This window comes from Hibiscus syriacus, unplaced genomic scaffold, assembly GCF_006381635.1.
Source record: "Hibiscus syriacus cultivar Baekdansim isolate YM2019G1 unplaced genomic scaffold, ASM638163v2 tig00111027_pilon, whole genome shotgun sequence".
NCBI lineage: Eukaryota > Viridiplantae > Streptophyta > Magnoliopsida > Malvales > Malvaceae > Hibiscus > Hibiscus syriacus.
Genome location: NW_024062960.1, coordinates 4606589 through 4619775, shown reverse-complemented (window position 1 = coordinate 4619775; position 13187 = coordinate 4606589). Strand labels below are relative to the sequence as shown.

Here is a 13187-nt window from a genome sequence, read left to right as displayed (position 1 = left end):
CGTAAAACCATTGATTTTCCTGGATCTCCATTATTCTTCTCTTTTCTTTTTATTCCCACCATCATTATCAACATTTGAACCCGGCAATGGCATCCCGAATACCGAAAGATCGACCCGACAATCAATGATATCAACAATCCTCTCCATCAACAACACAGTCACTGGACTTGAAGGGTAATGCTCTGCAACTTTCAAGTTACAGAATGGATTAATGCATGATTTTATGTTAGTGGACAGAATTATAATATTTTAAAATGAGCACAATTATAAAAAATTTTAGGGGTTAAAATATATTATCCCTGCTCCAAATATTTTAGTCATATAATCAATGGAACAGTATATATTTCAAGATAAGGAAACCTTTACCTCGTGATCTTGGTTTATGAGCTTCATAATGATGGGATTACCTCGTGAGATGGAAGCTTCCGGATTACACCATAGTGCAGATACTGCAACGAAGCTTGGTGGATATGGCAGCAACTTGGAATCTGCACGCAAGTTAAGATTATAAGATCATTTATTTTCAAGAAAAAAAAAAGAAAGAAAAGAGGGAATGTTTAATTATATTTTATATGCATATACCTAATATGGGTTTGAGAAGTGTTTTATTAACTTGGTTGATTAACTCCTTTTGAAGGTAATAACTGAGATCACAGATGATATTTGATGTAATCAGTTCTATATAGGAGTACGTTGTTGTGGAACAAAGACGCCATTTTAAAGCCTGCAACACCATCAACTTCATTTGTTGGATTGTTCTTGATTGAAAACAATGCTCCAAGTCCTCCATCCTCAGTTCATAAAATACACTGATCAATATATAACGGAAATGGAATAGTTATCTTCATTGTCAGATAATGGTAGTTATGAAGTTAATCCATGGAAGCAAGGAAGTCTCGTTGAACTTGGAGGCAATGGATAAACATGGAATGGATAGTAACTCGACCATCCAATTCTTCCATCCCTAGAAAAATTAGATGATTTAATGCTTCAGAGTTGAGAAGAAGACATGAAACCCAGAATTTTAATGTTCCTTACATGGCACTGACTCGTTGATATGAAACGATCTAGGTAATTCACCGAAAACGGTTCCAATTTGAAAAATTTATCCGAGAACAAGTCTGAAAAGAAACATACAAATAGAGAGAATTGATTGAGATTTACAATAAAAGAATAAAACCCTATTGAAATCTGATAACTAGGAGAAATTATGTACCTTGATAAGCCATTGAACCGCTCTGAATCTAGCGAAAACCAGATTACTAGACAGGAGATAATCAAGATAACCAGGTTCAGGCATGTAACTCAGCTCTTTCTCCAGGCATATTACAATAGCCTGTTCGGAGTCTTCCTTCGTCGTGTAAAATGAATCTGCATAGCCATTGTCCTTCAACCTACAATATTCAGTTTCAGGACTCGAAAGCCATACCTCATCACAAAGCAAATCGTCCATTGCGATTCTGTTTTCAAATCTCGAGAAAGGAAAAATGTACGTAAAAAGTTGTATAATTCTTCAATGATAATGCCACTTAGGGAGGCTGGTCTGACATGATTGTCACCTTTGTACTGTACATCCCATTTTGGCAGCAGAAAACAAAGGGGTAAAACGATGGAGGCTAAGTGGGCTTTGCCGTTTAAAGGAGGTTATAAGCAAAAGGAGTTGTGGCCTTGTGGGGTGTAGTTGGGATGGAGAAATGGGGCAGACATAAAAGGGAGGAGACGAACCTCATGAAGTGAGGTAAATGCTGGTGCCGATATATATATATATATATATATATATATAAAAGGATGGTTGAGCTCGTTCCATTAATGTTCAGCCACCTTAACATTGGTAAAGAAACACGGTCGCTTCTTTATTATTATAATCAAAGTAGTTTAAGCAGGGCATCGAGTTCGGCAGAAGGGTGCTTTTCATAGAGCCGAATTAAAAAAAATTTAAAGTTAGTCGAATTGATGAGTCATATTTTATTACTTAAATTTTATTTTATTTAAAATTTTTTGAATCAAATTGTTCGAGTTTTTATATAAATGTAATGATAATTATTTATAACAGTAGGATATAGATTAGTTCTAATTAATGACTTCTCTAATCATATGAGATATAAATATATATTTTTCTTTTTATTCATTTTCATATTGTAATGTTATTTAATAAATCAAATACAGTTTAAAATTATAAAATATATTTATAAATATTATTTTCAAAAAAATTATTTTGTGGATAAATTATTGATGAGAGCATATATGATTTAAGGAATTGATAATAAAAAAGAATTTGTAAAAAAATTGTAGCTAAAAGACCAAATTGAATAAAATGCAAAGTTAAGAGATTAAATTAAAAAAGAATAAATTCATAGTTAAAAATCAAAATTGAAGTTACATGGATATTCAATAGTGGTAGAAGAGTTTGTAGTTCAAATTTGGTAAAAAAATGGAATTAAATCAAAAAATGAATTGATTTTTTTTTTGAAGAAAGCATACAAAGTTGACAGATTAAATTAAAAAAAAAGAAAATTTATCATAAGAAAGAAATTGAAGATGCATATGTATTCAACAGTAGTTTAGAAGTACATGGTTCAAATTTAATTAAAAAAAGAATTAAAATGAAAGAATGATTGAAAGAATAAAGAAACCATAGATTTGGTCAAAATACTCAACTAAAATTTCAATTGACTCGAAATTTTTAAATTCTAACTCAACTTGAACTCAAAAAATGATTCAATAATTCAAATTAACTTCAATAACTAAAAATTTAAAAAAAAAATCAACTTGATTTTTATTATCCATGTTCGAGGGAACACATTCCAGCTTTCAACTGAATGGATCATAAGGCCGCAGTAACTGCACACTGAAACCAACTAATCAGAGCAGGCAACCGACTGTTTCGGCCTTATGACACCAAAAATACCTGCCCATGCCTTGCCTACAGAATGTTTGTATACCCTTTAACATCATGTGTTTGATTATATACCTGATTATAGACCCTGTTTATTACCATCAAATTGCAAGCATCAGTCAATGTTTTAGAACTCACGGAAGAGACCACAAACATATAAACAGCGATTCGATCTGGTTCATGATTTGGAGAATTACGTTCAAACGAAAAGATTTGGAAGAAAGATCAATATGTCTTACATTCCAGGTGATTACTACATCATCAAAGTCTCAACATCGCAAAAACAGGCATATGGAAATACAAGTCATGAAGTTTCACATCTATTTGAGAAATCCGTTGTCCCTTGTTATATATATTGGAATCAACATCCTGCATTCTTATTCACTGCAATTCGTATGACGAAAAACTGAATCCTGATCTTCCTTCGTTTGTTGGTTTCAGCTCAAGCTTCTGAAAAGGGCTGCATGTTCTTCAGAACAATTTGGTCAAACATTTGAACACAACAGAGAAAGGAGAAATGACAAGAGTTGAATATTTGTCATTGACTCGGTTATAGGTTGCTGAATTATTTGGAGAACTAGAAACGAGTCCTCCTTAATTGAATAATGAACAAAAAATATGGAATACCATGAAGAAATACAGTTACCTGCTATTAGGATCATAATAGAAGCCACTGATAGAACCATCGCTACAAGAGAAGCAAACGTAGTAAAACCCGGCTATGGTCAGCCCGCAGTCTGTTCCAACATTTACAAAGTATTGCTCTTTCCATCTCTGAACCAGGAAAATAATAGAAACAAAGAGGTTACCGATCATCAGCCAATGTATAAGGAAATTTTCAAATTAATGAAAACAAATGAGATTATATTACCATAAAAATGTACGGATAGCTACTCAGGTCCAAAGATTTTCCACCATCGACCTCTACTTGACTCTGAAAAGAAACAAACCAGAAAAATGAGCACAGTTTAGGCGTATATGGGTTACAAAAGCACAACTCCTTACCAGAAGTGGCGAAAAAGATGGAAACTTTGACCAATGCATTTTATCATCCTCTGGCCTATTAATAGATTTATAAAAATTGTTAAAAGGGGGAAATGAATCATGTCTACTTTCCATCTTTCAATGCAAAGACGAACAAAAGAAAGAACCATACGATGCTTCCCACTTGCCGGTATAGAAAGTATAATTCTTTGTATCAACAATCTCCCCTTCCCAAAAGGTTACCACCTGAGAAACATCAAAACGTAAAACACAAACGGTGCAAGAGGTAAGATCAAAAGTTCCGCAGTTGGACTAGATTTCCCATGTTGGCTTGGTGTCAACAAGGACGCATTTAGGAAACAATTGCAGAAGTGGTAACAACCGCTTACAATCTGAAAAGAAAATGCATAATATCTCTTCATTACCACATGTCATATCCATCGCCCTTTGTATTAAAGAAGTAAAACCATAAGTGATAACGCCTCTTGGGTATACCATGATGATAACAGATTAATGCAAGAAGATTAAGAAAGGGAAAACTTAGGCAGCTAAAATCCACGAAGTATTAGAAATGAAGACGTATGACGGAATATAGTCAAACTAGACGACAATGTCCATGTTAAAATAAAACTTGATAAGCTTTCCATGGAAAAAAATTCATCAAACATTGCAAAATCAAATAACCATTACACTATGAAACTTAAGAGGATGACTCCGAGCAAACATTTCAAAACCTATCCGGACGGTTAAAGCATTCAACTTACTGGTGTATCAGCCATAGGAACATTTAGAGCTTCCATTGTCCCACAAAGATACCCATGTTCGAGATCACATCCTTGTATTCGGACATTTACTCTCCAAGCTTCCTCTTTTTGTAAACTAGAGACATTTTGTGTACCAGAAAATGTCTGCAAATAAAACAATGTTGTCATACAATCCACTAAAGGATTAACACATAGAAAGTTCCACTCGATAGGTAGGAACAAGACTATGCAGTAAACTAATTTCTATTGATAATATATTTTCGCCTCCGAAAATTTTATAACTTCCCCCTCCTAAATTTTTATAAATTCGTCCCAAAATAAAATGATACGCAGTAAACTAACCCAAACCATCTAACATTTTAAAAAAAGAGAACTATTCAGAAACTAAAATCAAACTCCCATAATAACGAATTATCAATGGATTCATAAGGGTTTTAAGGAACACGATTAAAAATTCAAAGTCCCAAGGAACAATAAAAAAAGGGAAATTTCATTGACCTGTCCAACACTCAGAAGTGAACAAGCTGGGGGTGAAGTATCTCCGGAATTGCTACCTTCATAATCGAACAAATATATCGAATACAAATGGGAAAAAAAGATAGAAACTTTAACAACCCAGATCAAATTCAAAATTCTTAATAAGGGAATTTAAAATGAAAAAGGAAAAACCTGAAACTTGAGAAGGTGTGCTCTCCTCGACTCTCACTGGCATTGTTTCGGATTTTCGTGGAGTTATTAATATTCGGAAATCAAACCGTACATCGGTATCAAGATGCTAAAGTTTATAAAAGATCCGAGTTGAACACGGGTTTATCCGTCTATCTTATACCTGTAAATCGACATATTTATATATGAAGTCACTCGATAAATTTTGGGAGAATGTATCAGGAAAGACGGGTTAATATATGGTTAATATACGGTGTTATCGGATATATTAAAAGATATTTAATAAATTTAGTTTAGCGTTACCGGAAATGTTGTCTAATAATAATGTAGTAGGTCTAAGTCATGAAGAAATATTAAAAAATTGTGTAACCGGCAAACTTAACTTGTCGGTTCGTGTCGATCTAAATTAAAAATTTATCGATCCAAAACGATATAACAGGTAAAACTATGACAAAACCAGTATTGAAATGATAAAATCGGTAAAGCGCTACCGGATACATTTAAAGTGTCGGTACTTTAATATAAGGATCGACACTTCGTGAATTTAAAAGAGAAGCAGTTTTAAATCCTATAAAGTGTCGATACTTTTAAAAAATGTATCGATCCAAAACGATATACCAGGTAAAAATATGATAAAACCGGTAACAAAATGATAAAACCGGTAAAACGTTACCAAATATATTGAAAGTGTCGATACTTTATATAAGGATCGACACTTTGTGAATTTAAAAGAGAAGCAGTTTTAGCGCCTATAATGTGTCGATACTTTAAAAAAATATATCGATCCACAACGATATAACAGGTAAAAATATGATAAAACCGGTATCAAAATGATAAAACCGGTAAAATGATACTGGATATATTGAAAGTGTCGATACTTTCGTAAGTACGTGTAATAAATTATCGACACTTTCAAAGAAATAGGTAATTATCCTTTCGAAAGTATCGACACCTGACATAAAAGTATCGACACTTTTGTATTTGTATCGATTAAATATAAATAACATATCCGATGAAAATATAAAGGTCATAGCTAAATATCCTCTGAAAATAAATAGAACGGACGAGTTTTTGAAATCGAAGCGTAATTGTTGCTGCATTTCAGAAGGCGTTTCTAAAGCGAAGTTTGTTTGTTTGTTGCTGCAGTCGAATCGAAAAGTATGTTGTCGAAACCCTAATTTTTTATTATTACAGTAATCGCGATAGGGTTTTTATGTGTTGTTTGGGGTTTTGGAGTAAAGAAGCATTTGGGACCGATTGCAGGTATAAAGTGATATTCAAGGAAAAATATAAATGTCGATACTTTTATTAAATATTATAGGTAGAAAATGATATTATATGTTGTATAAATGTGCCGACACATTTTGGTGTGGCCATTCAAATTCTTTTGAAGAAAACCGTTTTACCACAAGAGTAGTTATCTATATTTGTATATTGAATAAAATGTATGTAACAAAATAATTTGATTTGCGTAAACTGATATATGAAGGAAAAATGAAGTCAATGGGTTGGAAAATTATTGGTGGAGCAGATGACTTTGAAATTGAGGCCGAGACTCGAAAGCAACCAAAGGGTGGATATATGTACTTCTAGTAAGTATCAATGTCTTTTTGTTATTATTGTTGAAATGGTAATTGGATTAAAGTATCGATAAACTTTAAATTGATTACAAATTTTAAATGTTGACAGTATGGCCGAATGCAAAAAGATGAAGGAAGATGGCACACAGAGCGGTTCGGTATGTAAAATGAAATTGACATTAAGTAGTATTTAGAGTTAATGTATTGATTAAGAAACGTTTATGTTTAATATTAGGTGACAAAAAATGTGAGGTCCAAATGGAATTCAATTAGTGATGCTGAAAAGGAACCTTACATCACACAGTCAAGGAATGATAGTAAAGAATACAAAGAACGGAGGAAAGCACATGAAAATAAGGTATTCATTAAACTTGTAAATACGTTGATACAAAAATATATAAGAACTATAACATTATATATTGTTAAAAAATGTAGGAAGTGTCGACAAGATGCAGCATTAAAAGGGTGAATTCATTAATTAAACACCTTAAGGAGAATGGTCAGTTGAATGTGCTGGGAGAAATAGGTTTTGGATCGTTGGTAGGAGTAAATGATCGACCTATTCGGAGGGAATTGTGTCGATCCTTGATGGCGCAATTTGATGTCAGACAATGTATTGCTAAGTATGGTGATTTTTCATTTCCTCTCGGGATCCCATGTGCTGCAGCCGTATTGGGGGTAGAAAATGAAGGCAAAAGTGTTGTAGAAGTCTGTAAGAGTAAGGACTGGAAAGCACTTGCCTCCAAATATGGTTTGAAGCAGAAGGTGACATATGCTGAAATTGAAGAGGAAATAAAAAGTGGATCTTACGTTGGGGATGAGCTGAAGGCCAGAGTTCTATTATACCTTATCGGTATCTTTCTTTGTCCAACGGGTAATACGTCAACGAACAAGGAACATATAAAAAGGGCAGCCAGAGATACCTCAAAGGGTGCATAGCAATCTTAGAGGTAAATGAGTTGAAGAACTTTTTTGTGTTTTTATATAAAAATATAAATTTTATTATAAATGCAGGTTGCACTGTTCGATTTTTGGTCGGGCTGTGAGGCAGTGCCGGCTTATGAAAGAACCGGAGTGGCACACATCCGTGCATGGGGGAAGGAAGAGGTGGTTAGAGTGATGGTGAAGTTGAAGTTGGATAGAGCGAAGAAGCAAGAAAGGGTAATAAATGTAATTAAATAATATTAAGAATATAATCAATGTCTTAATATTGTAATTTAATTTTGAAGGTTATTGGCAAGGATGTAGAGGAGGCAGTGGAGGCAGAGGAGAAGAAAGGAGAGATGGTTGTATTGGGGGATGACGCTGAGTGGGACGACGGTGAGGGAAAACATAGTAACTTCGACATTTTTTGATGTCTGAATTGGCTGATATCAAAAAAATCCAATTTGATACCATGCAAAGACAATCAAGAGTCGAAGAGAAACTTGATAGAGTCGAAGAGAAACTTGAGAGAGTCGAAGATACACTTGAGAGGCATAAGGGGGTAGTGGAAGGAAAAATAGATGGAGTGGTGAAAGAAGTAGAGGTGTTGAGGGGTGAAGTGGTGAAAGAAGTTGGGGTGTTAAGGGGTGATATTAAGATGGTGACGGGTGAAAATTTTGAGGGAGTGGTGAAGGAGGTTGTGGAATTGAGGAGTGAACTTACGGGGGTGAAGGGGGTGGTTGATAAAAACTTGGATGAAGGAGATCAATTGAAGGGTGAAATAAAAAGAGATGAAGAGCTATGTAGAAAAAAAATATGATGAACTGAAAAAATATAGAGAAGAAAAGAGGGAGGAGGAAGAAGAAGAGATGGAAGAAATGAGGAGGAATGAAGTCGATGTCATTTATACACCGGAGAGTGTTATAGCAGCAGATTTGGATTCGGAATGTCCCACACCCCAGAAGAAGAAGCAGAAGGTAAGTTGAATAAAAGAAAACTTAATTTGATTTTTATTATGTTGTTGTGACAAAAATTTGTATGCAAAATTGTAGGTTGAAAAAGCGGATATTCCAAGCCGAATTGATGACATCGAAGCTGCAATTTGTGATTATTTATGGAATAGTGAGTTAGAATCGGAGTAAGTGAAATATATTGCTTTGTGAGTTATATTTAAATATTTAATGACAACATATTAATCCTAATGATTCATACAGATATTCTGTAATCTCAATAGGAAATCAATTCGCTAGTGTATACGACGTTGCAACGTTGAAGCCTACGGAATGGGTTGGCGGTGTGGTAAGTAGAAAGTAGAAAATGTTAAAACTTATTGAATATGTTCTGATTGTGTAATTAATTTTGTTAGGTTATTGATTTGCTCGCTTGGACAGTATGCTACGATTCTTAGAAGTCACTCCGGAGGATTGGCTACCTTCCATACCACTTAGCGGTGAGTTAAATTAATAAATGGAGATAAGTAGTGTTATAGACGGTAAATTAATAATGTTTGTTGCGTAATTGCAGCAGCAGGCGTTGGATGCCAACAGCAAAGAAAGTGTTGAGAGTATTGCTACCTTCTGGGGTCCCATACTGAATAACTATGTGAAATTCATCGACTGTGAGAAGGTAAGACACCATACCAATTGCAAATGATGTTTTCGGATATAGAATGTTGAATTTTGTCAAATTGGGTGTGAAATTTGTTGCAGATCATGATCACAATAAACTACCATAATTCACATTGGTATCTGTTGGTGTTAGATATGGTAGATCGTGTTGCAACAATATATGATAATATGTTTACAACTGAAGCAGCTAAACAGAGAGTGAATGATACTAAGAGATTGGTATGTATGTATGTATGAAAGGACATTATGTAAATTATAATGCATAATTTTTTTGGATCATAACTTCTTCTATTTTAATGCAGATTAAAATATTAGATTCTTATAATAAGAAACGCATTTGGGTTGAATCCTATGGATCTCTAGGAAAGTATCCCTTGAAAAATTTCAAATTTGTGGAGCATAAGAAGAATAAGCAATTGAATGGGTATGAGATGTTATCACAAATAGAAAGCTTAATTTATGTAGTATTCATCATAATTGACATGTGTGGTTTTCAAATTTTGTAACAGACATGATTACGGCATGTATGTGATGATGTGGATGGAATCGATCGGTTCTACAGGGGCAACTGGTGATTTTGTAAGTGGAAATAAAAATTTGTTTGTGGTCAAATTGTTAAAAGTCGACGATTGAATGCTGTAGTTTACAATACTTAACGTTCTGACAATTTGAATATAGGTTGTTGGAGAGTGGGATCGATCGCGAATATTAAACGATCTCGTAAGCCACAATCAAAATCAACGAAGAATGGAGATAACAAAAGCTGCCATGATATATAAGAATAACAAAATGATGCAATGATGTAAATGTAGGGTTATTTTTGTATAAGATTTATAATTTTGTATAAGATTTATAATTTTGTATACGATTTATAATTTTGTATGTGAATATAATTATGAATGAGATGAGAAAAGTTAGCAGTATGTTGTTGTACATGTTTTTTATACACATTAAGGGTCATGTTGATACTTTAAAGTAAAAGGCAAATTTACAATATGGCAAACAGGGTGCATCCATAAAGTGTCGATCCATATATAAAAAGTGTGTAACACCCCCAACTCGTATCCGACCCGGATACGAGTCCGAAGTGTCACATTGACTTTTTAAACATGTATTCGTATAAAATAGTGGGTAATTTAAAAACTTTGATAACATTTAATTTACTTCAAAGCGTTTACAACAGATATCAGAGTTCATACCATTTATATCTTTAGACTACATGCCAACTACACTCTGTAAACAGTACATACATTTTCTGATCTGACATTTGGTAAGGAAAACTGACCTGTCTTGCTCCGCATTACTCTTTACTCTTCTCGAAACCTACGCGTGAAACAATCACACGCTAAGTCGAAGACTTAGTGAGGCATAACAACTTACAATGCACTTCATGACATATATCAATACATGCATGTTCTGTTCTATCATGTTATACCAATTCCATGCATTCTTCGTATCATATAAAATCATATCAGATTAATTACAGTAAATACATACAGACACATAATTCATCATTAACCGTTTATCATGTAATCACATACTTTTATTGTTAACCTTTTCAATCAAACACTATACACACACAACATCATATGGTTCACGTAACACATTTCAAACCACTTATAACCCCATCGTATACATATCACATTCAGTATGCTTGTTTAATCACTTTATTAGCCCATGTACACTAGTGAGAACTTAAGGTATGTGAGTACATTGAGGTTGTGCACACATATGCTGTCACCACAGCTCGATCAATGTCCCGAAGGACCAGTCCATAGATTCCGAAGAACCTAGGTAATCAGTCCATATGTCCCGAAGGACATAGGTAAACAGTCCATATGTTCCGAAGAACATAGGTAAACAGTCCATATGTCCCGAAGAACATAGGTAAACAGTCCATATGTTCCGAAGAACATAGGTAAACCCTCGACCCTTGGCATGCCAACTATACCCCTAGCTCTCATATCACATAACATGGGCATTATCATTTATAACAGTTCACATTACTTATTCATATTCTTTCTCTTATAACCACATATCTTTTCTTTTCAGTCACGTATCACATGTACGTGTAATCATTGATCTCATAACATATACTTGTTTTCACATATATATTTCATATCATTTCACATATACACTTTCATATCACAGGCCATATAAGCTCATATCTTTCTCATGCAGTCACATAGTTCAGTTTCACATATGTTATATATACATTACATAGCACATACTTCTCATAACATTACATTCAAAAGCATGTTAACACATATAATCATGCATACATACTATTCATGTCATTCATATACGTATAATCATATATTCATGCATTCTAACAGAGGAAAAAGACTTGTCGCAAGTCTTGTTTCCATTTAGCACCATAAACTAATTAATATGCACTCACCTGGCCTCACTAGTCAATTCCAATCTCTTATCTTTCCCTTTGATCGATCTTACTTGCCAAACGTTCCGGAATTCTTTATGCGTAGAATCTACATAAATGTACATTTCGGGACAATCATTAGATACCTACACCTTGTAATTGGATACTAGCAACTTAAACGAACTTATTAAACCCATATTCCCAATTTTCCTTTAGGGGGAATCGGTTCCCCCCTATGGGGTATCGATTCCCTCCAGACATTCTGGAATTCTGTCGTTTGAAGGGGTATCGGTTCCCCTTGAATGGGTACCGATTCCCCTTACCCAGAAATCATATTTTCAACCCGAAAATTCCTTCATTTTCACTCAAACACTTCATATATCATCTCCTTTTCATTCTTAACTCTAGTACACATACTTAAACCAATCTATATTCATTTATTTCATCTTAAACCTCAAAATCCTATCTTCCATATATAATTCAAAAATCATATCAAATTTTCTATATGTTCAAAATCAAATTCTATCATTCCAAATCTCTTAATTTAACCATTGACAAGTCAAATTTAACTTCAAATTCTACTTATCAATTCTTTTCCAAAGTTTCATATAAAAACTCCAAATCTTTAATCTCTCATAACCCCTCTATCATTTGTTTTTAAGATGATTTAAGCTTTCCTTAAGCTTATTTAATACCCAAAGAATCAAAACTAAGCTTAAAACTTAAGAATTAACCAACTGAAATTAACTTACCTTTTGTAGCTAGCCCCACGTGAAGAAGAGAAAGCAAGAAGAAGAAAGCTTCCAGATAGCTCTCTTCCCACGTTTTTCACTCTTATAAAAGGGGGAAGAATATCTTTTAAAGGAAAAGACCATAGTACCCTTAATTTCCTTTAATAATTACCAAATAACCTTTAATATAAATTCAAATAATCATTGAATTCTTTCATTCTTATACTTTAGTCACCAAATTCTGAAATTCTACAATTTGGTCACTAACCCGGTATTGCGGATGTTACAAATCTCCCCTCCTTATAAGAAAATTCGTCCTCGAATTTTCACTGCACATCTTAATAGGAACATATCTTCTAATGTTCTTATGTTGCTTCCTTGACTTATTCTTTCTTGTCATTATCAGAAACTTACTTTTCAATCCTTTAGTTTTCCAACTATCTTTTTCGTTTATACATCATCTCTATATCAAAACTATCCTCTGTACTTCCATACTTATCGTATCTGATTCTTTTAAATCAATCCCTTTCATTTCTTTACTTCTTATTCCTTATACATAAATCATATATTTCCTTTCATATTCACACTCTTGTCTTATCACTTATACTCATCTTTATGTACCAATCTTCATTGC

The 13187-nt window shown here is 33.7% G+C and overlaps 1 protein-coding gene and 1 pseudogene across 2 annotated transcripts; both read right to left on the bottom strand.

The window, feature by feature from the left end:
- Positions 1–30: 30 nt before the first annotated feature.
- LOC120150960 lies at positions 31–1453 on the bottom strand (annotated as a pseudogene).
- A 1636-nt stretch (positions 1454–3089) lies between these two features.
- Positions 3090–5444, bottom strand: LOC120150798 (glucose-induced degradation protein 4 homolog). Of its 2 annotated transcripts, XM_039163421.1 has the most exons (10): positions 5314–5444; positions 5143–5198; positions 4645–4788; positions 4270–4272; positions 4053–4126; positions 3902–3956; positions 3768–3830; positions 3543–3670; positions 3265–3356; positions 3090–3216 (listed from the first exon to the last, which is right to left on the bottom strand). In XM_039163421.1, exons 1-9 carry the CDS (start codon positions 5354–5356, stop codon positions 3278–3280), a joined length of 645 nt encoding a protein of 214 aa, XP_039019352.1. In that variant the 5' UTR covers positions 5357–5444; the 3' UTR covers positions 3090–3216; positions 3265–3277. The 2 variants fall into 2 exon arrangements, with proteins under 2 accessions (XP_039019352.1, XP_039019353.1); XM_039163422.1 differs by lacking the exon at positions 4270–4272 and having other exon boundaries at positions 5314–5437.
- Positions 5445–13187: the final 7743 nt, after the last annotated feature.

Bases quoted from the DNA above. Each gene is read 5' to 3' on its own strand.
- LOC120150798 (XM_039163421.1), bottom strand. From the start codon at position 5,356: ATGCCAGTGAGAGTCGAGGAGAGCACACCTTCTCAAGTTTCAG. The intron at 3,831-3,901 runs GTAAGGAGTTGT...GTTTCTTTTCAG, and splicing joins CATCTTTTTCGCCACTTCTG to AGTCAAGTAGAGGTCGATGG. The intron at 3,671-3,767 runs GTAATATAATCT...TTCCTGGTTCAG, and splicing joins GCTATCCGTACATTTTTATG to AGATGGAAAGAGCAATACTT.